The sequence below is a fragment of the Malaclemys terrapin genome, chromosome 1, assembly GCF_027887155.1.
Source record: "Malaclemys terrapin pileata isolate rMalTer1 chromosome 1, rMalTer1.hap1, whole genome shotgun sequence".
Taxonomy (NCBI): domain Eukaryota; kingdom Metazoa; phylum Chordata; order Testudines; family Emydidae; genus Malaclemys; species Malaclemys terrapin.
Window position 1 is genome coordinate 135,184,415 of NC_071505.1, and position 22,987 is coordinate 135,207,401.

Below are 22,987 nucleotides of genomic sequence, written 5' to 3' on the forward strand. Positions count from 1 at the left end.
CCACAGCTCTGGAGCCAACGTCTCTGGGTTTTGTCTAGTCTTACTGTGGGTTCAAATGAGTCCATTGATAAGGCTTCCAATACTTCCTTGGGGATATTTTCTCACAGTCTGCTATATGTTTTTTTCTTCCTTACCATACCGACAGTCAGTGTAACATTAACACCTAACAAGTATCAGGGGGTAGCCGTGTTAGTCTGTATCTACAAAAACAACAAGGAGTCTCGTGGCACCTTAAAGACTAACAGATTTATTTGGGCATAAGCTTTCGTGAGTAAAAACCTCACTTCTTCGGATGCATAGAGTGAAAGTTACAGATGCAGGCATTATATACTGACACATGGAGAGCAGGGAGTTACTTCACTGCTCTCCATGTGTCAGTATATAATGCCTGCATCTGTAACTTTCACTCTATGCATCCGAAGAAGTGAGGTTTTTACTCACGAAAGCTTATGCCCAAATAAATCTGTTAGTCTTTAAGGTGCCACCAGACTCCTTGTTGTTTTTATTAACACCTAAATATTTCAGTGGCTAGTAGGTGTGTGTATGACTACAGACCATTGCCCTCAACTGGATGGAATCAGAACTGCTCAGCTGTGTGACATAGGCCCTATACTTCTCAGAGAAAATTGGAGATTCTCCTCTAGCTCAGGTGATCTAGGCCTAAGGCTTGTTTTGTTTATATTTGGAGTTTTTTGTGTGTGGGGGGTGGATCTGGAGGATCTGAATTCTAGCTCTCAGAACTGTGTGAACTTATTCTGGGGTGCAGCACCATGACAATCATGATGTGAACCTCAAGGTGGATGTAGAGCTGTTAAATTATATTCAGCAGAGCCATGTTCTGATCACAGTATTTTGAATTTCATCACTTTTGTGCATTTAAAATTTCAAGTTAAAAACTGTACCCAACATTTTTATGTATGCAATGCACTTTTTCCCCCATGATACTTCATTTTTAAGATTGCATTTATTGCAAGATTGCATTTATGTATTGGACTAATTTAAGATTACATTTACTTATTGCATTTATTGTATTGGTTTATTTTACGACTTACACAATGCACCTGAAACAACATTTCAAACCACACATACAATTTAATAAGTGTCAGAGTAAACAAACTACAACCCAACCATTAGTTTTTTTACACTCACTGATGGCCCTTAGACTATGCCCTGGGGGATCAGACTCGGGCTGCAATGAAGCAGTAGAGCAGGGGTCGGCAACCTCTGGCACGCGGCTCGCCAGGGTAAGCACCCTGACGGGACGGGCCAGTTTGTTTACCTGCCGCATCGGCCAGTTCGGCTGATGGCGGCTCCCACTGGCTGCGGTTCACCATCCCAGGCCAATGTGGGTGGCGGGAAGCCGCGGCCAGCACATCCCTTGCCTGCGCCGCTTCCCACACCCCCCATTGGCCTGGGACGGCGAACCACAGCCAGTGGGAGCCACGATCGGCCAAACCAGCCGATGCGGCAGGTAAACAAACTGGCCCGGCCTGCCAGCGTGCTTACCCTGGCGAGCCGTGTGCCAGAGGTTGCCGACCCTGCAGTAAAGGATGAAAATTCCAAACTTAATGAAAATCCTGGCTGTCAGGCCTCAGATATTCATGGCTTCATTTTCAAAGGCACTGAGCACCCTTTACTTCCATGCTTGGCCCCTTTGAAAATTTGATCACTAGGGACTGTCAGTTCTAGTGTCTCAGGTGATCTCAAAAAAGAACAGGACTCCTTGTGGCACCTTAGAGACTAACAAATTTATTAGAGCATAAGCTTTCGTGGGCTACAGCCCACTTCTTCGGATGCATATAGAATGGAACATCAGGTGATCTCAATTGTCTTGGAAGAAGTTGGGCAGAGAACTGTCATCAGGGAGCCAGAACCCAAAGTTTAAAGATGCAAAAACTGCAAATTGCATAGGAAGCTAGCAGAGTCTGTGGAGAATTGGAATAATGTGCTTTCTTCAATCAATGCTTCTAAACAAGCAGGCATGTGTATTCTTCTCCAGCTGTCACTCCCAAGAGGTCTTCCAAGCATCATGTAAGAATCAGTGCTGGAGGTGACAAAGGCCTGGATGACAGTGGCAAGATGGATGACAGAGGAAAGGCCTGAAAAACCTGACCAAGTACAGATGAAAAGAGGTACTTCCCATCTCCAGTGCCACCTGGGAAGTCAGGAGCAACTGGAGATCCAGAAGCACTCTAAGCCTCCTTGACAAATGGTGGGCCAACCCTCTCCCTCTGGGGCAGGTATTGTTGCTGCTACCTTTCAGCATCATACCTAACTTGTCTGGACTGAGCGGCCTCAGCGAAAGTGTTCTCACCCATGTCCCAGTTTCAGCCAGACTTTGGGAAAACAAAGCAACTGCACCACCCAGGTCTGATGAAGAGATGAACTTTGTACTGATGGCACCCCAGCTCTCACCATCCCATACCCTCCCCTATGTCCATGCGGCACAGGAGAGGTAAGGGAAGACAGCCCATGGAGACCTGATGAGCAGGGGCAGCTCTATGTATTTTGCTGCCCCAAGCACGGCAGTCAGGCAGCCTTCAGCGGCGCGCCTGTGGGCGGTCCTCTGGTAAGGCTGATTCGGCGGCATGCCTGCGGGAGGTCCGCCGGTCCTGTGCCTTCGGCGTACCCGCTGCCGAATTGCCACCGAAACTGCGGGACCGGCAGCCTGACTGCCGCCCCCACAGCGACTGGCAGGCCGCCCCCCGTGGCTTGCCACCCCAGGCACGCGCTTGGTGCGCTGGTGCCTGGAGCCGCCCCGATGATGAGCAGTTACCCCACACAGACAATAATAGTGCTTTGCTCTTACAGAAGGCTTTTCATAGAGAGACATTGCAGCACATTACAAGAAGTAGTGTTGTCCCCATTTTATAGATGGGGAAACTGAGGCTGAATGATTTACCCCCAGGGCACACAGCAAGTCAGTGGTAGAGCAGTGATTAAAACCTTGGGCTTCTGACGTCCAGCCATCTATGGGTCCTCTGTCTTTGAAACATGACAATGCTTTGACTCACTCACTCACTAATGTTTTTAAAATGCTTTGAGATCCTCAGAAGATCAAGAGGATCTCAATACACTTTACAAACATTAGTGGCAGCTTCCCAATGCCCCTGTGGCTTAGGTTAGTAGCATTATACCTTCCTACCTCTGGGGAAGACCAAAACACAGAAAAGTGAAATGACCTGAACAAGCTCCCAGAGCAAATCACTGGCAGAACCATGAAAAGTAAGATCTCCCGACTTGCAGGTCTGTGGCTGAACTACAGGACTGTCTTACCTGTGATTATTTCATGAATGCTTTTGTAGGTGCTCATCCCCTTAGCCTCTGGGCGTGCAATATACTAGTAAATGAAATGCCACAATGCATTACATGAGGCTGGCCATAAGAGAGGACACAAACTGCCTCTGTCCTTGTATCATCTCATCCAACCTTAAATAGTCCAGCAACAGTCAGGGCCGGCTCTAACTTTTTTGCCGCCCCAAGCAAAAAAAAGTGCCGCCCTCCATAGCGCCGCCATAACACACACTCTCAGCACCGCGACACCCCCCCCACCCCGCAGAGCGCCGCTGCCGAATCCCGCCCCCCCACGCGCCCAGCCACCGAAACAAAAACAACCCACCCCACCCCCAGCGCTGCCCGACCAAACCGAAAAACCCCAACCCTGAGCGCCCCCCGCCACCCCAAAATTGGCCGCCCCTTACCAGATGCCGCCCCAAGCACGTGCTTGGTCGGCTGGTGCCTGGAGCCGGCCCTGGCAACGGTTTGCAGCCAAGAAAATGCTTAGCTACACAGAAGTGCCTCTGAAGGAGAAGTGATTACTACAGCCAGCAATCCCCTCCCTGCCCCTACAGCCCCCCATCCTGCCCCTCTCCTCGACAGGTTGTATCTCTAGCTCCCAGCAGAATGATACAACAAAAATGCCTCATTCATTCATATATGAGCAGAGAGCCTATGTGTATAGGCCTGCTCTGCAAAATTGGATTGGGGGGCCTGACATGAACTTCCCCTAAGTTTAGGGCTTCAGTTTGGCACCTGGCACTGGCAGATGGGCCAGGCCTCTTCCTGGCACGTCTCAGCTGGCCCCATCAAATTCCTATCAAATTGGAAATTTGATTTGAGGGAAGAAAAAAAAAACCCCAATGGGTTCCAGCCGCTTGGGCCTGATTCACTGTTGTCAGAGGGTATCAAGGGCCACCATTGTGCCTTGGTGGCATTTTATCCTGCGCTGGTGGCATTGTGTCTACAAACTGCAGGGCAGCCAGGAATCAAGCCCTCTGCTTGCAAAACCCCTTTGGAATGGGCTTCAGTGCAGGGCCGCCCAGAGGATTCAGGGGGTCTGGTGCAAAGCGGGTGAGCTGCAGCGCTTGTACTCAACCGGCGGCGTTCCGGGTCTTCGGCGGCATTTCGGTGGCAGAAGTCCCTTCAGTTGCTCCGTGTCTTCGGCAGCACTGAAGGGCTCCCCACTGCCGAAGACCCAGAGCGACTGAAGGACCCCCTGCTGCAAAGACCTGGACCGCCACCGGGCCAGGGTTCGCGGGGCCCCTGTGGGCCCCGGGGCCTGGGGCAAATTGCCCCACTTCCCCCCCCTTCTCCCCCCCAGGTATGAAGTTCAGCTCCAGAACCGAATGCCCCAGGAGTTTGGAAATAGGGAGGAGGGTTGGCTAGGCTATGAGCATTTCTCCTCTATGGCCTCCTTTCTGGGATGATTTAGGGCTTGAGCCAGAGCCCAGTGGAGTCAGTGGGAGGCTTTACCTTGACTTCCCTGGGCTATGGACCCATGCAAGAGTGGACTGGAGAATGCCAGGAATTCAGGGGGACATTTTTTAATCCTGATGCCACCGTGTGTCACTTTCCTCCCCCAACCCCCTCCTTCTCTCACACCATTCCCTCCCCACCAATCAACCCTCTTTAACATGACAATGTGCACTGAAGACCTGGCTGATGCAGGATATTGTACTCCTTAGAAGGGAACTGCTAGCTATAAAGGTAACTCCCAGTAGACATTCTAGGGCACCCTCATCCTGGGTGGTGAGCTCCAGCCCTTGAGTGAGGTGCTGTCTATTGGGAGGTGGGGGAGGAGCACCCCTTCAAACCAAACCCACATGAGTGCTCACTTGGCTGGGCCCTCTTACCAGCCTTACCCAAGTGGGACTGGCATGGGCTACGGGGAGTTTTACTGGAACTCAGCAGGGGGTACAGAACATGCTCTGTCATGCCCAGGAAGGGGAGCAGAAGCAGCTGGTGATGCTCAGTTTCCGGTGGAGGAAAGCCAGAACTCAGGTAAGCCATCAAAGTTAAGTCATAGGATTGAGATTCAGGACACCTAGATCTGTCATTGACTCAGTGGGTGACCTTGGGCAAATCACTTCCACTCTTTGTGCCTCTCTTTCCCCTTTATAAAATGTGGATCTGAGCCTAATTCATTCAGACTTGCAAGCACTTTGAGATCCTCAGGTATAAGCACTGTAGAGGCAAAGTATCCTTGTCAGTCTGTATTCCTGGTGCCACACCTGTAAGATCCCTTGGGAACACCTTATCCTGGCAGGCTAATGGCCAAGGGGGGCAGGGGATGGTCAGGCCTCACTTAAACCGGAGCTGTCATATTTATGGAGACAGGCGAAGTCCATGTTTGGTCCATGGGTTGGAGCATGCATTTAGGATTTCGCACACCCATCACCCACAGCAGAGCTCCCAGAGCTGGCAATGGGAGCATTGCAGAGATGACAGCCTTTACCCAGTGACTGAATGTTTAGTTATCATGGTTATAGGTCAAGTCTCATGCAGTATCACGGGGGGAGGATTGGGAATCCTGTTAGGCTCCACTACTGTTTCTGCCCTCTGTTTCTCTCCTTTCCCCATCCTCCTTCCTCTGCTTGTCTCCCTCTTCCCTGGCTCTGTCTGTTTTTCCCTGTCTTCTCTCTCCCCATTTCCTTCACTGCAGCAGTTCCCAATTCCCACCCCATGGGCTTCACTCCCACCCCCTTCCCACTCCATCTGCTCAAATGTTCATCAGTGAAATAGTTAATGCAGGCGGGTCTTTGCCTACTGCTATCTTTAGGCTCTAGAGTCAATGCCCCGATGAGATTAATGGGAATTTGGGGGTAGGGATTACACCTCTCTTGAGTCATTGTAAAAACAAGCATTGTTGTTTCAGGCTAAAAACCTGAGTATGCTCCATGGGCCATAAATACATCAGGCAGGCTGGGTGTTTCCCCCCACTCCACCCCAGAGGAGGGTTTGGATGTAGTGCTTTGAATGTGGAGTCACAGGTCTGCAGAGATGAAGAGCTGTCAAGACCTGAGCCTGTCTCAGTTTTTAGCGTGAGGGTTTGTTTAGCTGCCATTCATGCTTCTTGCTGACTCTCCTGTTCCTCCTCCTAGTCCTCCTAACCCTTCAGTCACTGGCTGGTTCCCCGTTAGGGCTTGGAAGGCCAGTTGGGTAGCAGATGCTAGTCTAGGTACTAAGGTGCATCTATGACTGTGTAGAGTTAGGAGCTTTTTTTTTAATGGAGTCCTGCCTTTTCTCCAAGCTGACTGAAATCCCTTCTAACCCCACTGGCCGCCTGAACATACCCTCCTCACCTAACCTCCCTTCGCCATTGCTGCAAACTCACAGATCCCCCCAGACATGCACAGCCCAAACAGCCCTGCTCACTCTCCTGCAGCCCCTCTCCAACCACCCTTGTATGCAAGTCTCACATGGGCCAGTTCCGCAGTGGGTCTGTAGTAAACCTGCCCTGCTCCCCCCACCACCACACACATGAGCACCACTGACTCCTTCCCTGCCCCCACCCCAGACCAGCATTCCTTGCCCAACCTGCCTCCTTGCAGCCACAACTTCTCCCTATCCTGCACCACCCAGCTCCCCACAGCCAGGGACCTGCCCCACTCCCCCCCGGGGCCCTCAGTTCTTAGGGCCAGGAAGTGGCAGTTAGGAGGCAAGTCAAGCAGAAGCAGAGGGGGTCAAGAAAGGCAGGGAGGTAACATGTAGAGCACATGTCTGTGGGGCAGGGAATCAGCACTAGGTGAGTGGGGCCTGCTGGAATGGCTGGTGGAGGTGGGGGGCTGGGGAAAGGACCACGAGGTAGGTTGGCATTCTCAGGGGAAGGCAGGGCTGGAGCTGGCTGTGGAGAGGGCTGGGGTCTAAGCAGAGTGCTGGCTGTGGCATGTTATAGCTGTTTGATTATCTACAGACTTTTCTATGGCACTGCTCCCTGTAGTCGCTGGGCACTTCACTGACATTAATGAATGTACCCCTGTGAGGGGGGTAGGTATGATTACCTCCATTTGCACCTGTGTAAAACCTTAACCTCCATCTCTGCTAGTGGTGTTTTACACAGGTGCAAATGACTACCCAAGGTGCCTGGCGGTAGCAGATCTAAGTCACACAGTGCAAGCCTGAGGCTCTGCTCAGAATATAGCCCACAGCTGAATTTCAAGTGTCTTCTATAACCACACAACCATTTTTCCTCTCAGCTTGGGAGGGATTGGTAGCAGGGAGGAGCCAGTTACCTGCAGAAGAGATCAGTAGCTTACATGGGGGAGATGGATTTCCCAAAGTGCCTCTTGATTCAGACTCTTTGGGGCAGGTGCTTGGGACCAAGGATGGGTTAGGATGGTCTCTAAAGATCTAAGGGGGTAATTCCCTTATTGGTCCTGAAACTGTCCTCCCCACAAATGGATGTTAACTCTCCCCTCTCCCTATGGGGGGGGGGGTAAGGGGGAGAAGGACATGAAGGGGTTAAAATCAGGGAGAGATCAGGGAGCAGACTGGTGAGAAGTTGGGAGCTCAGGGAGCGGGAAGAAATTGTCCCAGGGCATTTGGCCAGGCTGGCAAACCAATACATCCCTCCTGGCCTCCAGTGCTGGCCACATCCACACGTGCCAGACACCTAGGGGAGAGCTATCTGTAATCTCACTTGTTAACATTTTCCTATTCATGCAGCCTCAATGGCTTTGCATGTTGGCAGCTTTTGTCTGGACTAACAGCCCAGATTGCTTAGGAAGCTTTTTCTTTAGATCTCAATCTTGGCTTTGTCCTTCAGGCAGAGACCCCCTTAGGAGATCTCCCAGGACAAGCTGGCAGGGTCTTTGCAGGTTCCTCTATCCTCTTGAATACTGTCTCTGGAGTGAGTGGAGCAGAGCCCCAGCCTGTCTCTGTGTCCTCTGTCTGTGCCTTTTCTCCTCCTGTAAACTCTCATCTGCACACTATTCTATTCTAGTTCTCATGTGCTTCGCAAGGGGGAGTGGCAGCCTAGTGATTAGAGCAGTGGGCTGCAAGTCCAGCAACCTGCATTCTTGTCCTGACTCTGGCTCACTGGGTTGTTCTCGTTGTCATCTTACACCGGTGGTGATAATACCTCCCTCCAGCCCAACAGCGGGATGGTGAGGGTCAATTTGCCAGTGTTTGTGCGGTGCACTGAGATCCTTGGGTGGAAGGAGTGGAAAGTAACACTACTGTTGAGAGACAGTTTGTTCCAGTGGCTGGAACACAGGACTAAGGGATCAAAGCCTAAACTTTCACTTGTGACGGGTCATTCTGAGTGCCCCAGTTTTTGGGTGCCCAACCTGAGACCTCTTAAAGGGGCCTGATTTTCAAAGAGTGCTGAGCACACCTGGGCTCTGAGCACCAGGCCCCTTTAAGGTATCTCAGATTGGGGACCCCAAATCAAGCCCCAAAAATGACTAGACCTAAGCCCAAGAGTCCAGTGCACAGATTCGCAGTGTGCCCATGGGCAAATCATTTACCTCTGCACCCCAGCTTGTCCATCTACCAAAGGGATATAATTACGCTTGTCCTGAGCAAAACTGCTCCTCTATGTGACAGAGGCCCTGTACCACTAACAGCAAACAGAGATTCTCCTTTAGCTCAAGTGCTGAGGGTCTGCTCTGTTGAAGCAAAAGGATTTGATAGCAATCCTGGCTGCCAGTGTCACGTTAGTGGCCAGATTAAGCTGCATAGTGACAACCTTGACATATATAATTATAGCGCCTTTCATCCCTAGGTCTCAAAGTGCTCTGCAGAAGGACAACCTGTAGAGGACTTGTAGGGATGAACATCCCACCTAGGGTATCACTGTGCAGCTTAATCTGGCCACTCACAACGACACTGGCCTCAGGGATACATATCAGATTCTTTTGCTGCAAAAGGTGCAGATCCCCAGAGCTTGCACTAAAGGAGAATCTCCTTTGCTGCTAGCGGTATATGGCTTATGTCACACGGAGAAGCAGTTCTGATCTCACCCAGCAGAGGGTTGTGTGTGTGTGTGTGTGTACACACACACATGTGGGCTCATTACATATCCCCTTTGTCTTTAGATCTCTCCCCTGCTTCCTCCAGCTCTGGGAATTTCAGCCACTTCACACCAGATTCGGCCACAAGCCCCCAGACAGAATCCTCGTCCCCCCACCCTGCATCCAAGCCTCAGAAGAATGGGAAGGAAAGAGAGGGAGGAATGAAGAAGGCCAAGATCCGTACAGCCTTCTCCAAGGAGCAGCTGCAAACCCTGCACCAGCGGTTCCAGAGCCAGAAATACCTCAGCCCCCAACAGATCCGGGAACTGGCTGCAGTTCTGGGGCTCACTTACAAGCAGGTGAATGGCGAGAGCATAGAGTGTTTGCCTTGTAATGGCTGGGCTGCACCTGAATGTCACTTACTGCAAGAACAGCAGTGAAATAAAAGTGGGGGGTGATTAGCACAGAACAGGGGCAAAGGTGTGGATTACAATACTTGTATTTATGTCCTATAGTTATCCTCAGAGTAAGTATAGGACACTGCTGTGACAGAGCAAGCTCCATACACACCCACATAACTGTCCCCCTCCACCTCCCAAATGTGCCTCAGTCCTGCCCCAGAAAAACCCTTCTTGGAGGGGAGGGGAAATTTCAGCATGGAGACAGTGTTGCCTAGTGGATAAAACACTGGACTCGGCCTCAAAGAGGCCTGAGTTCTATTTTCAGCTATGCCATTGGCCTTGAGCAAGTCACTTCTCCCTGTGCCTCGGTTTCCCCATCTGTAAAATGGGGATAATGACACATCCATGGATGGAATGTGCTAAAACCCAGCTAGTCCTTGGCACCTCTGTTGAGACTCACGATGAGGGAGCCAGCTAATGCTGGTGTTGCCAACTCCTGAGATTTTACTGTGAATCCGCCAATATTTGCTGATTCTCCTAAAGACCTTGAGTCATATGAAAACATGAGAAGCTTCGCTTTCATTTTAAAAAAAAAGTTTCTAGCCCTCCTGGTTTCAGAGAAAAGCTTGAAAATAGCTAACATGAGGAGGCAAAGTGAGCGAGAGAGACCTTTTGTTAAAATCTGGCTTAAAAAAATCACAACTCTCATGATTTTCAGGGCCCGATTCGTGATTTTTGAATGCCAGGAGTTGGCAGCGCCGTGACGCCATGGTCTGTGGTGTGGTTGTGCAGTAAGTGGGTTACCATAGTTACCTGCACTTTGTGCTCTTCAGCAGTTCCCAGTCCTCTGCTGGAAGCAGTTCCAGGCACTGGTGAATTGCACCATAAGGCTCTGAGTGGCCTGGTATGGATTAATTCACAAATCATTTCCTCCCCACCCCCTCCCCAATACTCCCATGCAGCATCTGCAATGAGGTGGGATGCTGCTGTGAGCTCTCCCCAGGGCTGAACTCCTCCCTCCGACCTGTCTGCCCGCACCACTGCAAAGATCTGCTGCTTGGAATAGCTTGACACAAGGCATCATGCAGGTGCTGCAAGCGCCACACACAACTGCCATCCCTGCAGATTTATGAGCATCACTTGTGCCACCGCTACAATGCCTGAGATGAAATCGCTAGCCCAGGCCCAGCTGAATTGGTGCTGTCTATAATGGTCTCTCCCTAGTGTGGATGAGAAACCACAAGCATTGTAGCTGCCGTGGTTCAGCCATTCTTCCTAACCCTATCCCACAATGCAGTGCATTTGGATATTTATTATCCAAAAGAAAGAGTTGGGCACTCTGGGCTTAGTGTCTCAGATATCCCAGGATACACTGGGACAACAAATACAAACACATGCCCCACCTACCCACCCCCAAACCGGTTTTGTCAGAAACAGGACAGGTGAGACAACCAGCTATTTGCTGCAATCAACATCCTTGCAGGGCTCCCTATTAGTGCAGACACAGCCCTGGGGGACTTCGCTTTGGAATTTGCCCCCATCAGGGATCTTGATTTTGGGGACTGATAGAATGCAGGGCAGGCCTTCTGCCCTCCCTACACCCCCACAAACACACGTTTCCTTAATTTTGGTCCGTAATCAGGAGGGATTTAATCCATTCTATGGGTGGGACCGTAAAGACTGTTGGGTTTGATTTGTGCCAGTTGCTGGCCACACTCATTCATTTTTCACAACTGTAATGTGCCTACATGTCACAATGATGGGCACAATGTGGACAATGTAGGCGCTGCGGACAGAGATCCACCAACACAATTTGCATAGGCCACTAAACAAGCATCTGTTGTTGAACTGGGGCCAGATTGTAACCAGCAACCACTCAGATGCTTTATAATCCACTCCCTGATTCCCTGAGCCCTCCAGTCACCCCACCCCGACCCAAGAGGCTTATTGTAATCGGTGAGTCAGAGGTGAAAAATGTCTTAGCCCATTCCCTATTCCCCCCTGACTATCCATTCCCCCGGGAACCTTCTGACCCCTCACTGCAGGTTAAGACCTGGTTCCAGAACCGAAGGATGAAGTTGAAGAGATGCCAGAAGTACAACCTGTGGTCGGAGCGGGCTCAGTGCCTCACGCAGGTAAGGGCATTCCACAGAAAGGGGACCAAGACCATTGGTCTAGAAAGCCCAGTGTCCTGCCTTCTCCCATAGCCCAGTGGTATATTCCCTCTCACGGCCGGGACTTCCACTAGGGCGGCAGGATTTGGGGGGCAGCATTTTGCCGTCCTTGGTGGAAATTCCACTCCGGGTCTTTGGCGGAAATTCGGTGGCAGGTCCTTCACTCGCTCCAGGACCCGCCACTGAAGTGCCCCGAAGACACAGAGTGGAAGGACCCTCGCCGCCGAAGACCCCAGGCCCCCTGAATGCTCAGGTGCCAATCCTGTTACCTCTGCTATCCCATTTCCTGCTGTACTGGATCAGTACCATGATCCCGCTAGTTTGGTAACCTGCCTCTGCCATACTCAGTCATGCCGAAGATCCATCCTGCCTGCCTTCTGCTGTTCTGGTCTATTTAGCCCACTGCTGTGCCTCCTGCCCTAAGGCACAAATGGTAGCTAGTTTGGTGTCCCCCAGCCAACCAGGGCAATGGTCCAGCTAGTGTTAGTAGCTCTCCTCCTGTTCCACCGGATCAGGCTAATGGTGAGTCTGGCCTCATGCCCCAGAGAATGGCCTCACATCTCCCATTTCACCTCATATCAGACTTATGAAGTACATTTCTTCTTGTCCCTCCCCACCTCCTCCTGCCTCATGGATACGCCTGGAATCAAAAGGATTGATAGCCCTTATACATTTTAGCCCAGTGAGTGTCAGTAGAGATGCAATTGGTTTTGATTCCTGTTCTCTCTTTCAGACTGGGTTCCAGCCCAGCGGGTACCTGGAAGTGCACCCCAAATTCCACCAGAGCTATCCGATCAGCGCAGCTGGAAACATCCAAGCTGTGGGCAACCCCCGTCAAAACTACTCAGCAGGGCAGAACCCCTATGCATTCATAGCCAATGAGGAGGGAGGGGTCTTCAGCAAAGGTGGGACCACCTGTAGCGTCCAACAGACAGTGGGATTCATTGCCCAGCACAAAGTAGACTTTTATCATGGCTTCCCTGGGACCATGGAATACAATGGCGCAAAGACAGGAGATGGTTATAGCTTCCACCATGCCTCAGCCACTGTGGCACCTTTTCCGGGCACTGCTGGCCACCATCTGTACCACCCCTAAGCAGGGTTAATGCAGAGGGCCCAAAGCAATTGTTACTGAATCTCTTCCTTTCCCTGCATCTCTCACGCTGTCTCCTACTTGGTAATTACACAACTCTGTCCCCATCTTACATTCAGACACATGGGCTCACTCACACTCACCCAAACGCTCATGCAGTCACTAACAAAACACACACACATATGTTGGTATACCCACACATTTACCCTACAGTGAAATTGAGTATCTTTCTAAAAAATATGATCTGGCTCAATCACAAGATATATGCTTGCTACAAGAATCACTAGGTGAAATTCTCTGGCCTGTAGTCTGCAGGAGGTCAGATTAGCTGATCATATTAGTCCCTTCTAGCCTTTAAATCTATGACCCTATTTAGGCTGTTTATACTAAACCTTGCTGTGTCTACTGTTGATGAAGTCTAGAAATCCAAGGTGCTTTTATTATTGCAAATAAAATAAAAGGTGATTTTTTTTCTCCCATAAAATATCTCTATTTCTCTTTATTTAACACATTGGACAAACTGCAGGACACTGCAACATGTGAAAACACAGAAACACCATGTAAGATATAGAAAAGCATGTCTAACATTGGATTATTATTGATTTGTATTACCATGGTGCTGTAAGAAGCTTCCCACCAATGCTAACACCGGTTCAGAAGTTTGCAATACTAGAGCCATGCTACAGGTGGCTGGCACCATTTTCGGGGCAGGCCTGCTCTGAGCAATATTAGATGACACTGGGGCCAGTTTAAGGAGCATGGTCACATGCCTAGAGTACCAGCTCCTGGTCATGTGACTTACATCAGAATCTCATGGAGGGAGGGGTGGTTTTATTTAAAAAACACAAAGCAATAGCTCTGAGAGGTGTGACTGTTCATCTCAGTGGGGTGTTAACTCCACTGGTCTGGGAGTTAGCACTACCCCAGCAGAGGACTATTGAGGGACAAAAGGTGTGTTGCTTAACTGTATTAGTTTATCATGATTGAAAAGCTCCATTAAGATGCAGATTAACATGTTTTTGAAGCTGGGTTACAAATTAAACTAACTCAATTGAGCTAACACCTTTAAAAAACAAACAAAAAAACCCAACATCCTCTGCCATGTCCACTCCAAGCTGGGGATGGGGCTGCAAGCAAGGGTTGCCACCTGACCAGGTTTTCCAGCAATTGTCCTTTAAGTGAGGTAGCTGCCTCAGAAAATCCGTAAGGGTACTCAGTTCACACTGCTCTCTAGTTTTATGTGCTCAGGCTTTGTTGTGGGCTCTAGAACACAACTGCTGTGCAAGTTCAATTAAGGATCTCTACACTAGAATTGCTGCAGCTGTGCCACTATAGCATAGACACTACAGCGATAGGTATTCTTCCGGTGCAATAGCAAATCCACCTCTGAGGGAGGTGGTAACTAGGTCAATTGGAAAATTCCTCCATCAACCTAGTGCCAACATTGGGGCTTGAGCTGGTTTAACTGCATCACACGGCATGAATTTTTTTTCCACAGCCCTGAGTGAGGTAGTTAAGTCAACCTAACTTCAGGTTAGTGTAGATCAGGCCTTTGTCATTTTACCCCTCCCATGCCTTGGTTCTCCGTTTGGTGAAATGGAGAGAATGATTCTTATTTACCACACATATATTCATCCATATTTGCAAAGCGCTTTGAGATCTTTGGTGAGAAAGGCAAAGCATGTAACCCTGATAAACTCTTAATGGCTAACCCACAAAAATCACCAAGGCACTAGTTATAATTAGCCCATTATTATTGTTTGGTATTTATAGCACTCATCAAGGGTGAAGATTCAGTTCCATTCTCATCCCAATGGTGAGTCATGGCAGGAGTGAGGGCATGGGGATGGGGGAGGAGGGAAGCAGAGGATTTCAGTTTTCCTGGGTTTTCACCTATCTGGTACCTTTATGGCCCAGCATTCAATTTGCGTAGGGAAATGAAAACACAAATTGCAGTTCTCTTGAAGGTTGCCAAGCAACTGATTCTACATTCCACTTCTACAGCCCACACTTTACAGTCTAGCTACAAGGCCTCTGCGTCTGCAGACATCCACATGGAGACAATGATGGTACAGAGAAAGCAGGATAATTCCTGTAATGCTGCAGGGCTAGTGCTGAGCCAGAGAAGAGAAACCAGAGAGACTGAAAGCACAGAACCTCCCCCCCAAACCACCACAGTGCATGTCTGAACTGGGGAGCAGAGCACAGGGGGAGTGGGAAAGCAGGAGAGCACATGTAATGCATCAGCACGTTCACCTTGAACTGAATAATGGGCACTATTCCCAGTTCTTTGTAGTATATTCAAAACTATAACTGTGATTTGTAAAAAGGGCTTCCTGGTCCTGCTTGCAGGCAAGGGGTTTCTGTAGGGAAGCAGCTGGACTTTCAGCAGCACCCTGCAGACAGTCGACAGTAAGGTGGGGTGGGTGAATGATGCCTGTTTTGGGGAACAGCCTGCTTTGTCTGTTTTTTGGGTTGTGTGTGTTAAAAGTCTGGATTTTAAGAATTAAAGTACTGTGACTTTCCAACCTTCCTGAAAGATGTTATGTTCTTAATGATTTTTTTTATGTCCCATGAACATAACATTCTTGTACTGAGCTACGTGAATCAAGAGATTACCCAGTTTTGTTTTTATAATATAAGTTTCTAGCCCTCATGGTTGCAGAGAAAAATCTGGAAAACAGGAAGTGAATTCAACCTAAAGGCTCAGAAGCCAGCAAAGAAAAAGCACCCAAACATTTACTGTTTTTTAAATTCTCATGATATTTAAACTCTTGGGGTTGGCAAGACTCAATGCTTTTTCCTCATCTCTGTAGGTGAAGTTGTCCCTATAAAGCACTTTTCATCCTTCAGGATGAAAGAAAGTAAAGTTATGACATCACTGAACTGACACCCCATTAAAATAAATCCAGTTTATTTTTCCATTCAAATGTAAAACACGAGTTTATAAAAACATTAGATAGAAACAAAAAAAAGTGATAAAACAGACGCAGCGTAACAAAACACAAGTTAAATTGCATTGCAAGTAAGAAGTCTTTTTTTAAAAACAAATGGGAAAAATAATATACCCAGCAATCCATGATAGTAAACATTTATCTGCTTTGCATTAAAAATGTAAGTAGGACAAAGTCCTTGTGCAGATATGTTAAGATAGCATTGAGATAAAAATCATACATTAACAACAAAAACTACTACATGAACTACCAACAATACCTGCTATTCAAACTAAACAAATCTTTAACATGTCATTCATTTTTCACTATTGATGCTGTTTGTTTACTTTTTTGCATCTGGCTTGGGACAGTGGAATTAGTCCGTTTCACTTCCTTTTTTGAGTCAGTTTTACAAGCTGCAAGTTGTGCATGACCTTAAGTTCCACAGCACTGCAGGGGACAATTTAGTTTTTTAAAACCTGTTTTTATTGAAATTTAAAAGACATTTATGAAAACAATTGTATTTATATCAAGTTGGGGTTTGGCTTTTTAATTCCCACCTCTCACTTTCTCCCTGCCTTTCATACTTAAACATTGAGTCCAGGAGAAGCTGACAGTGTCCCACGTTAAACAAACAAACAAAAAAAATAGATAAGTAATCTAATTAGCCTGTGGCAATGTCTCCCCAAGGAAAGTGAGGGAAGCCCCATTAACAGAGTCACTTAAAACTAGAATTGGAGAAGAACAGTAGGGAAGCAATCCTGCACTGGCCCTGGGAGAATGGGATAGATAGGATCTAATAGACTTATCCACCATCTCTAATTTCTAGGTTAAGTGATATAAGCATCAGGTTTGAAATAACTAGAATATTTTTGCCTGGCTGCCACCCTCCACCCCAGAGTGGCCTCATTCCAGGGGTGCTGTGTTTGTAATTTGTGAAGTGCTATGGGATCCTTCATGTACAGATACAAGAGCTATTATTATTACTACTATAAGAGAATCAGATGGATACCTGAGGACATCAGTTGCTCTCACAGCGCTGATGACTTGCGATGCCACAGCCAGGGTCATGTGTGCTGGGAGCCTGCCGGCAGAGTAGAGCAGGGGAGATGTGGAGGGAGAGCAGTTAGAATGAAAGGGACTGACACGCATAAAGAAGTTAGCCACTTTGTAAACACTAGAGGTAATTTTCTTGGATTAGGATATTAACCTAACCCACCACATTTGATTACTTTGTACTTTCTCCATCTTTCTCCCTCTTCCGTCCCTCCCCTTTTCCTTCCTCTACTCCTCTTTCTCAATCTCCTTTCTCTCTTTTCCTTAATTAGACAATGAATTGAAATTAAAATCTGAATTCCATTCACCCCTGTGGTGGTCCAGATGCTTAGCTGGTGCAAATGGTGATGTCAATGAAGCTATACTGATTTGCACCAGCTGAGGATTGGGCAGTCTCTTATCACTGTTTGGTAGATATTCAGGTCCTAATTAAAAAGGGATTGCAGTTATTTACGGATCATAGTAAATCGGAGATTTTGTTAAGATTATAAATGATCAATCCTAGGCCCTGGTCAGGGCTGGAGAGAGTCCCCTGTTGAAGGATGTATTAGATGTTTAAATGTTAGGGAAGTTGGCTGGTGGAGGGAGGGAAAACAGAAAGGGGGGAAATTTCATGTTGCATAATCAGGAACATTTTCTAACAGTGAGGGGTCTGCTGAAGGGTGGAAGAATCTTATCCAGAGAAAACCCCATGCTTGGTTTTGTTTATTTATTTTTATTTACAGTGCAAATATTTGTAATTAATTTCAAACAAGGACTGGACTAAGCCCTGGAAAGGATCTACAGAGGGGATACTGCTGTATTGGGGACACTAGGGTAGGGAAAGGACTCACTGGTGTAGACTCTGTTATCTCCAATTCCAACATTCACACACTTCCTTGCATGAACATGGCTTTCCATACACATACAGAGCCTATTCCTGGAGCCAGCCAGGGTCAATATGAGGAAAGTCAACTTCAGAGCCATGCAGCACACCTCTTGAGTAAGACACAGACAGGTGCCTCTTAAAGAAGAGAAGGAGAGAGAGACCCCAACCATTGTGCAAGGTGCCAAGCCCCTCCACTGGAGTCAATGGGAGCTGGGGGACTCCACACATCTCAGGAGTCAGGATCAGGGCCCTAAAGAACTGAGAGGCTGGATAACAGAAACGGAAGAAAGAGTGGGAGAGGGAAAGAAAAAGGATAGGCCTAAGAGTTATAGTTGCTTTGCGTCCCTTGAGGGTGCCATGCTGGCTGGTACTGCTGGCACCCAGCAGTGCCCGGGAAGGACGTTGCATTGACAGAGGCATTCTGGAAGTGGTAGCCATCTTCTGTCTCCACGCTGGCATAATCCATGTTCGCTGGGAAGCCATGATAAAAGTTCATCTTTTGCTGGCTGAAGAAGCCCATTGCCTGCTGGGCACTGCAGGCTCCCCCAGCTTTCCCAAAGAACCCCTCCTCCTCGATAGCCACGAAGGGATACAGGCTCTGGCTATTCCCATAGGTCTGGCTGCTACCATAGCTCTGATGCACATTGGTCACAGTCTGGATGTTCCTGCTGGCACTAACTGGACAACCCTGGTGATAACTGGGGTTCAGATCCAGGTAACCTGCCTGATGAAATCCATTGAGAGAGAGAGAAGGCGGTTCAATACAGGTACAAGCAAACAGTACCCAGGCTCCAATAGCACAAACCAGGAGATTATAAACTCTTTGGGGCAGGGACTGCCTTTTCTTTATATATATCTCCAGTGCACAATGGGGCCCTAGGATCTAGGCACTACCACAATACAAGTAACAATATCCTAGAGGTGAAAGACTCCCTACCCCATCCCCTGCTCCTCCTGGGTTGACTGGATTGCAACTGGTATCCATATGCCATTCTCTAATCCAACCAGTCCCCCGACCTGAGATCCTAGAAGTGGGTTGTAGCCCACGAAAGCTTATGCTCTAATAAATTTGTTAGTCTCTAAGGTGCCACAAGTACTCCTGTTCTTTTTGAGGATACAAACTAACACGGCTGCTACCCTGAAACCTGTCATAGAAGTGGAAAGTTCTGTTCCCCTTCCCCCAGATCCATTCAATCCTCAATGTCGGCTTAAATTACATAATACAATAAACAGAGAATGAATGAATGCTGTACTGGAAACACTGAGCAAGGGCTGGTTACTAAACCCATGAGCATCCCATATTAACTGGATAGCAAACATGTACATTAGATAGATATTATAGGTTCCCTTGGTAACTGCCCATAATGAAACCTCTTACTTGGGATAGGCATGTCCCTTTTTCCATCCACTGAGTTTCCTTCTGGCATCGTTTAAACTTCATCCGTTGGTTTTGAAACCATGTTTTTACCTAGAGATGATAGGGGTAGGAGATAGGGCATAAAAATCCCTTTTTAGACAGAGCTCACAAAATATTTTTTAGACAATACATAAAGGGATTGCTTCACCCAGCACTGAAATGCAGCCACCTCTGGGCTGGAACATGGCAGACCATAGCAATTATATACAACAATTTAGGAAGTGAAGAGCACCAGCTGAAAATGGGAGAATTTAGGGAGGTAAAATATAATTACAGTCACTGGGACAGATACCCCTACTGCAAATTACCACAGGTTCTTTCATGATCACAAAATAGTCAGAACCTCCATTTTTGTATGAAAGATGGATCAGTCCTAAATTAGAGTCACCCACACCACTTTCTGCAGCACAGCACCCAGCAGGATGACACTATAACACTAGTGTCAGTATTGAGAGTAGACCTAAGTCGACCATACTTTCTCTGCAGCACAGCACAGCACCCCCCTGCCTTCATGCTGGGGCAATGGGGTCAGCAGTGGCTCCAAGAGCCTAGTGAATGCTACTTATAGAACAAGAAGGAACTGACTCTTCATTGCCTGCCCCCGTTTAGTCTTGAACACCTGTGCAAAGTGGATGGATAATCCTAGGTGAGCAAGCAGAGAATTCTGACACGGGTAGCATTTCACAGCCTCCTTGCACAGATGTAAATTACAACAGAAGAGAGGAGACAGTGGGGAATCTGACCTTGCCTTGGAGATCCTCCCATTGAAAAACTGACCATGTTTGTAAGACCACCTCAAATCAGGGCTGCAGCCCAGCCACTAGAATGCCAACACTCTACAGAACCAGATCTCAGTGTTCACCTGCTTGTAGGTGAGCCCCAGGGCTGAGCCCAGCTCCCGGATCTGCTGGGGGCTGAGGTATTTCTGGCTCTGGAATCGCTGGTGCAGGGTTTGCAGCTGCTCCTGGGAGAAGGCCGTGCGGCTCTTGGCCTTCTTCACCCCTCCCCCGCTTTCCACCCCACCCACCCGGATCGCAGGGTGTGGGGATGGGGGCTCCGTGTTGGGGCTGGTGGCTGAGTCCGGGGTGTACCGCATGCGTGTTCCCGAGCTGGAGGAAGCTGGAGAGAGCTCTAGGGAGGAAGAAAGGAAAGTGGCACGTTAAGGATGCCTGCAGTGTGACAGGACAAGTCAATCCCTAAGGGATACCGATTTGCTTTTGGACGGTGCCTGATCTCAGTGCTCTGGAAACATGCCTATTGCATTTAACTGCAAGGGTCACGCGACTTAGTGGGGTGTCTCAAGCTAGCTGTGTGCCCACACCGCACAAACAGCAGCGGACGGAAAGCGAATGAACCAGGAAAGCTGAAGCGCTCTCAGCCGACGCACGGGGGATCTAGGGTTAAACAAGCCACCACGGCGCCAGCAGCTAAAATTCATATTAGAAATAAATACTGGGGATGGAGCCAGAGCAAGGCAGGGGAAAAACGTGCCTTATGTAGTAACACTACGGATCAGCCAGGAAAGCAAGATGCACCGTACAGAGCAATTCCCCATTGGCCCCGGGTGGTAAATTGTCTCCTGAGGGCTGGGAACACCATGGATTCGCTCCTGTCTCCCCGGTGTTGTCGTGGGACAGGCACGGGGGGGAGGGAGCGGTGTGATCCGGAGCAGCCCCGGGAGTCTGCATGCGCCTTGGGAATCCACAAGAGCCAGACACCAGCAGCATGAGAGACTCGTCAGCACCTTCGCAGCCTGGCTCGGCGCCGGGAGCTCTGTGCCACCCCCGCTAGAGACTCCACCCAGGAGCTACCTGTCCCCCACCCAGCCTTGGGAGCCGATCCTGTGCAGAGATCGCACCCCTCATACCCCCTACGCGGGCCCTTTTGCCTCCTCCCAGGAAGGGAGCAAGGCCTGATTTGGTCCAGAAGTGGAGCCAGGACACTGGCTAGAGCCTTCCTCCCTTCCCGGGTCGGGGTCACCGCGGTGCCCTGGCGCCTTGCCCGCGTCCCGAGACCTCGACTCCTGCCCCCCACAGGGCTCTCCCGCCCGGTTAGTCACAGGCGGGGGCAGGGCGCCCCCGCTTCGCATGGCTGGGAGCTTGCAACGGGCACGCTGCGGCCTGTGGCGGACTGGAATTGGTCCAAGCAGGACAGTCCGGTGCCCGTGCTGCAAATGGCCGGGACCAGGCGAGAGGGGCCGGGGGCGAGGAGAAGCGGAATGGCCGGGGCTGGTTTCCCTTCCCGGGCCAGACACGCACCAGTCCCCATCGGAAAGCGGATCCCTCCCAAACCCCCGCAAACCCTCGCCCGGCTTCCCTGTGAACAGCCCCCCGCAACCCCACACAACGCGGATTTAAACATGTCTCGCTTCCCCCCACGGAAGGCAGCGTTGGCATTTAGCGTCCAGGAAGTAGGATCAGGCCCTTAGCAAGAGCCTCCCAACCACGTGTCCAAACGGCCCTGGACACCGACCTCTTTCTAGTTCTGCTCTGGTTCTGTTCCGAGGGGCGTCCGCCCTCCCGCACCAACTTGCTGCCAGGCAGGACTGGTTATTGCACCTAGGAGTGGGTGCTTAAGCCCCCCATGAAATATCCTCTAAGCTAGTTGGGTCGATCTTTCCCCAGATCAGACAGCGTTTAGGACTCCCTCTTACTCCCTAAAAAACGAGGTAGCAGCGTCTTTTGGGGAGAGGGGGAGGTCACTTGGCTATGGAGGAAAGCTATTGAGATGAGCTCTCCCACATCCGCCCCTTGTTGAGTCATTTCAGACACAATATTGATAAATAATAATAATCACTTTTCTTGGTGTTTACTTCAGTCATCCCAAAGTTGACCTACCTGGGTTATGGAGGGTCTTCTCCTCTGGCTCTGGGACCGGGACATCAGCATCTGCTGCCTCTTTGTGGGGGACATTGTCCATCTCCCCTGGGCAATTCCAATAGTAGTCTCCATACCTTATTCCAGTTCCTACCCCGGCTGGGTAAGGCTGGTAGGGGGGCATTGCCAGATGGGCACTCATGGATGTTTGTGTTTGGGGAATGTTACCCCAAAATAAAACCCTAATCTCAGAGAAGACAAGGTGGAGAGGGGCAGACTCTATCAGACAAACACACAAACAGATGCCTATAGAGTGGGGGTAGATTTATGCCCTTCCTAACTTTGTCTTGATTAGAGAGAATTTTCAAGGCCATTGTCATGTTAAAAGTAAGTTGATTGGAGGGGAGTGGCTATGGATTGGGAGGAGGAAGAGTACAGAAGGGCACGAAGGGAATGGGGGGGGGGAGTGAAAAAAATTAGAGCTCAATTTGGATAGTTTACAAACACCGTTTGCAAAACTTAATTGTAAAAACGGATACCCCAAAGTCTGTTCAGCCCTGCTGTGTCTGCGCTGTAATGTGTACAGTTGCTATGATTCAGAAATCTATGATCTATTGCATGGGCATGCTAGAGATACAGAGCTGTATGTATACATAACTAGGTATGATAATAATTATATCAACAGCAGATGAGTTACATGGATGGATAATTAAGACAGATAATGAGCGAGACAATTATTGATGCCCTTTCCTCTGATGTGTAACGTATTATTAAATAAAGGTGAGGCAGACAGGCCATTAAATGGCCAGTACTCTGCAACAGACTTGCTCAGATTGGCAGAAAGGTGCCTAAAATTTGGCTATCCTTTATGCAGCGTGGAAATATTTTAATATTCAAGGAAGGGTAACTACATAATTTCCTTCTCATTTTAGCAATGGGTACTAGGTCTGGCATTATTTCCACTAATAAGTCAATGATAACCCTTCCCCCACCCTT

At 49.0% G+C, this 22,987-nt stretch overlaps 2 protein-coding genes across 2 annotated transcripts; one reads left to right on the forward strand and one right to left on the reverse strand.

Moving 5' to 3' along the window:
* The first annotated feature begins 5,102 nt into the window (after positions 1-5,102).
* Positions 5,103-12,904, forward strand: LOC128834724 (homeobox protein NANOG-like). The gene is made up of 4 exons (XM_054023758.1): positions 5,103-5,280; positions 9,318-9,592; positions 11,680-11,769; positions 12,542-12,904. Exons 1-4 carry the CDS (start codon positions 5,103-5,105, stop codon positions 12,902-12,904), a joined length of 906 nt encoding a protein of 301 aa, XP_053879733.1.
* A 4,667-nt stretch (positions 12,905-17,571) lies between these two features.
* LOC128830506 (homeobox protein NANOG-like) lies at positions 17,572-22,193 on the reverse strand. The gene is made up of 4 exons (XM_054016350.1): positions 22,013-22,193; positions 20,038-20,306; positions 19,137-19,226; positions 17,572-18,482 (listed from the first exon to the last, which is right to left on the reverse strand). The coding sequence occupies exons 1-4, from the start codon at positions 22,191-22,193 to the stop codon at positions 18,078-18,080; spliced, it is 945 nt and encodes a 314-aa protein (XP_053872325.1). The 3' UTR covers positions 17,572-18,077.
* Between the last annotated feature and the right edge of the window lie 794 nt (positions 22,194-22,987).

What these genes read in the sequence shown, in the direction of transcription:
- LOC128830506 (XM_054016350.1), bottom strand. Translation starts at nt 22,193, where the DNA reads ATGAGTGCCCATCTGGCAATGCCCCCCTACCAGCCTTACCCAGCCGGG. An exon ending in GAAGACCCTCCATAACCCAG is followed by an intron (nt 20,307 to 22,012) that starts GTAGGTCAACTT and finishes CTTCCTCCCTAG; the next exon opens with AGCTCTCTCCAGCTTCCTCC. An exon ending in AAGGGACATGCCTATCCCAA is followed by an intron (nt 18,483 to 19,136) that starts GTAAGAGGTTTC and finishes GGATTTCATCAG; the next exon opens with GCAGGTTACCTGGATCTGAA.
- LOC128834724 (XM_054023758.1), top strand. Translation starts at nt 5,103, where the DNA reads ATGAGTGCTCACTTGGCTGGGCCCTCTTACCAGCCTTACCCAAGTGGG. An exon ending in GGAGGAAAGCCAGAACTCAG is followed by an intron (nt 5,281 to 9,317) that starts GTAAGCCATCAA and finishes CTTTGTCTTTAG; the next exon opens with ATCTCTCCCCTGCTTCCTCC. An exon ending in TGGGGCTCACTTACAAGCAG is followed by an intron (nt 9,593 to 11,679) that starts GTGAATGGCGAG and finishes CCCTCACTGCAG; the next exon opens with GTTAAGACCTGGTTCCAGAA.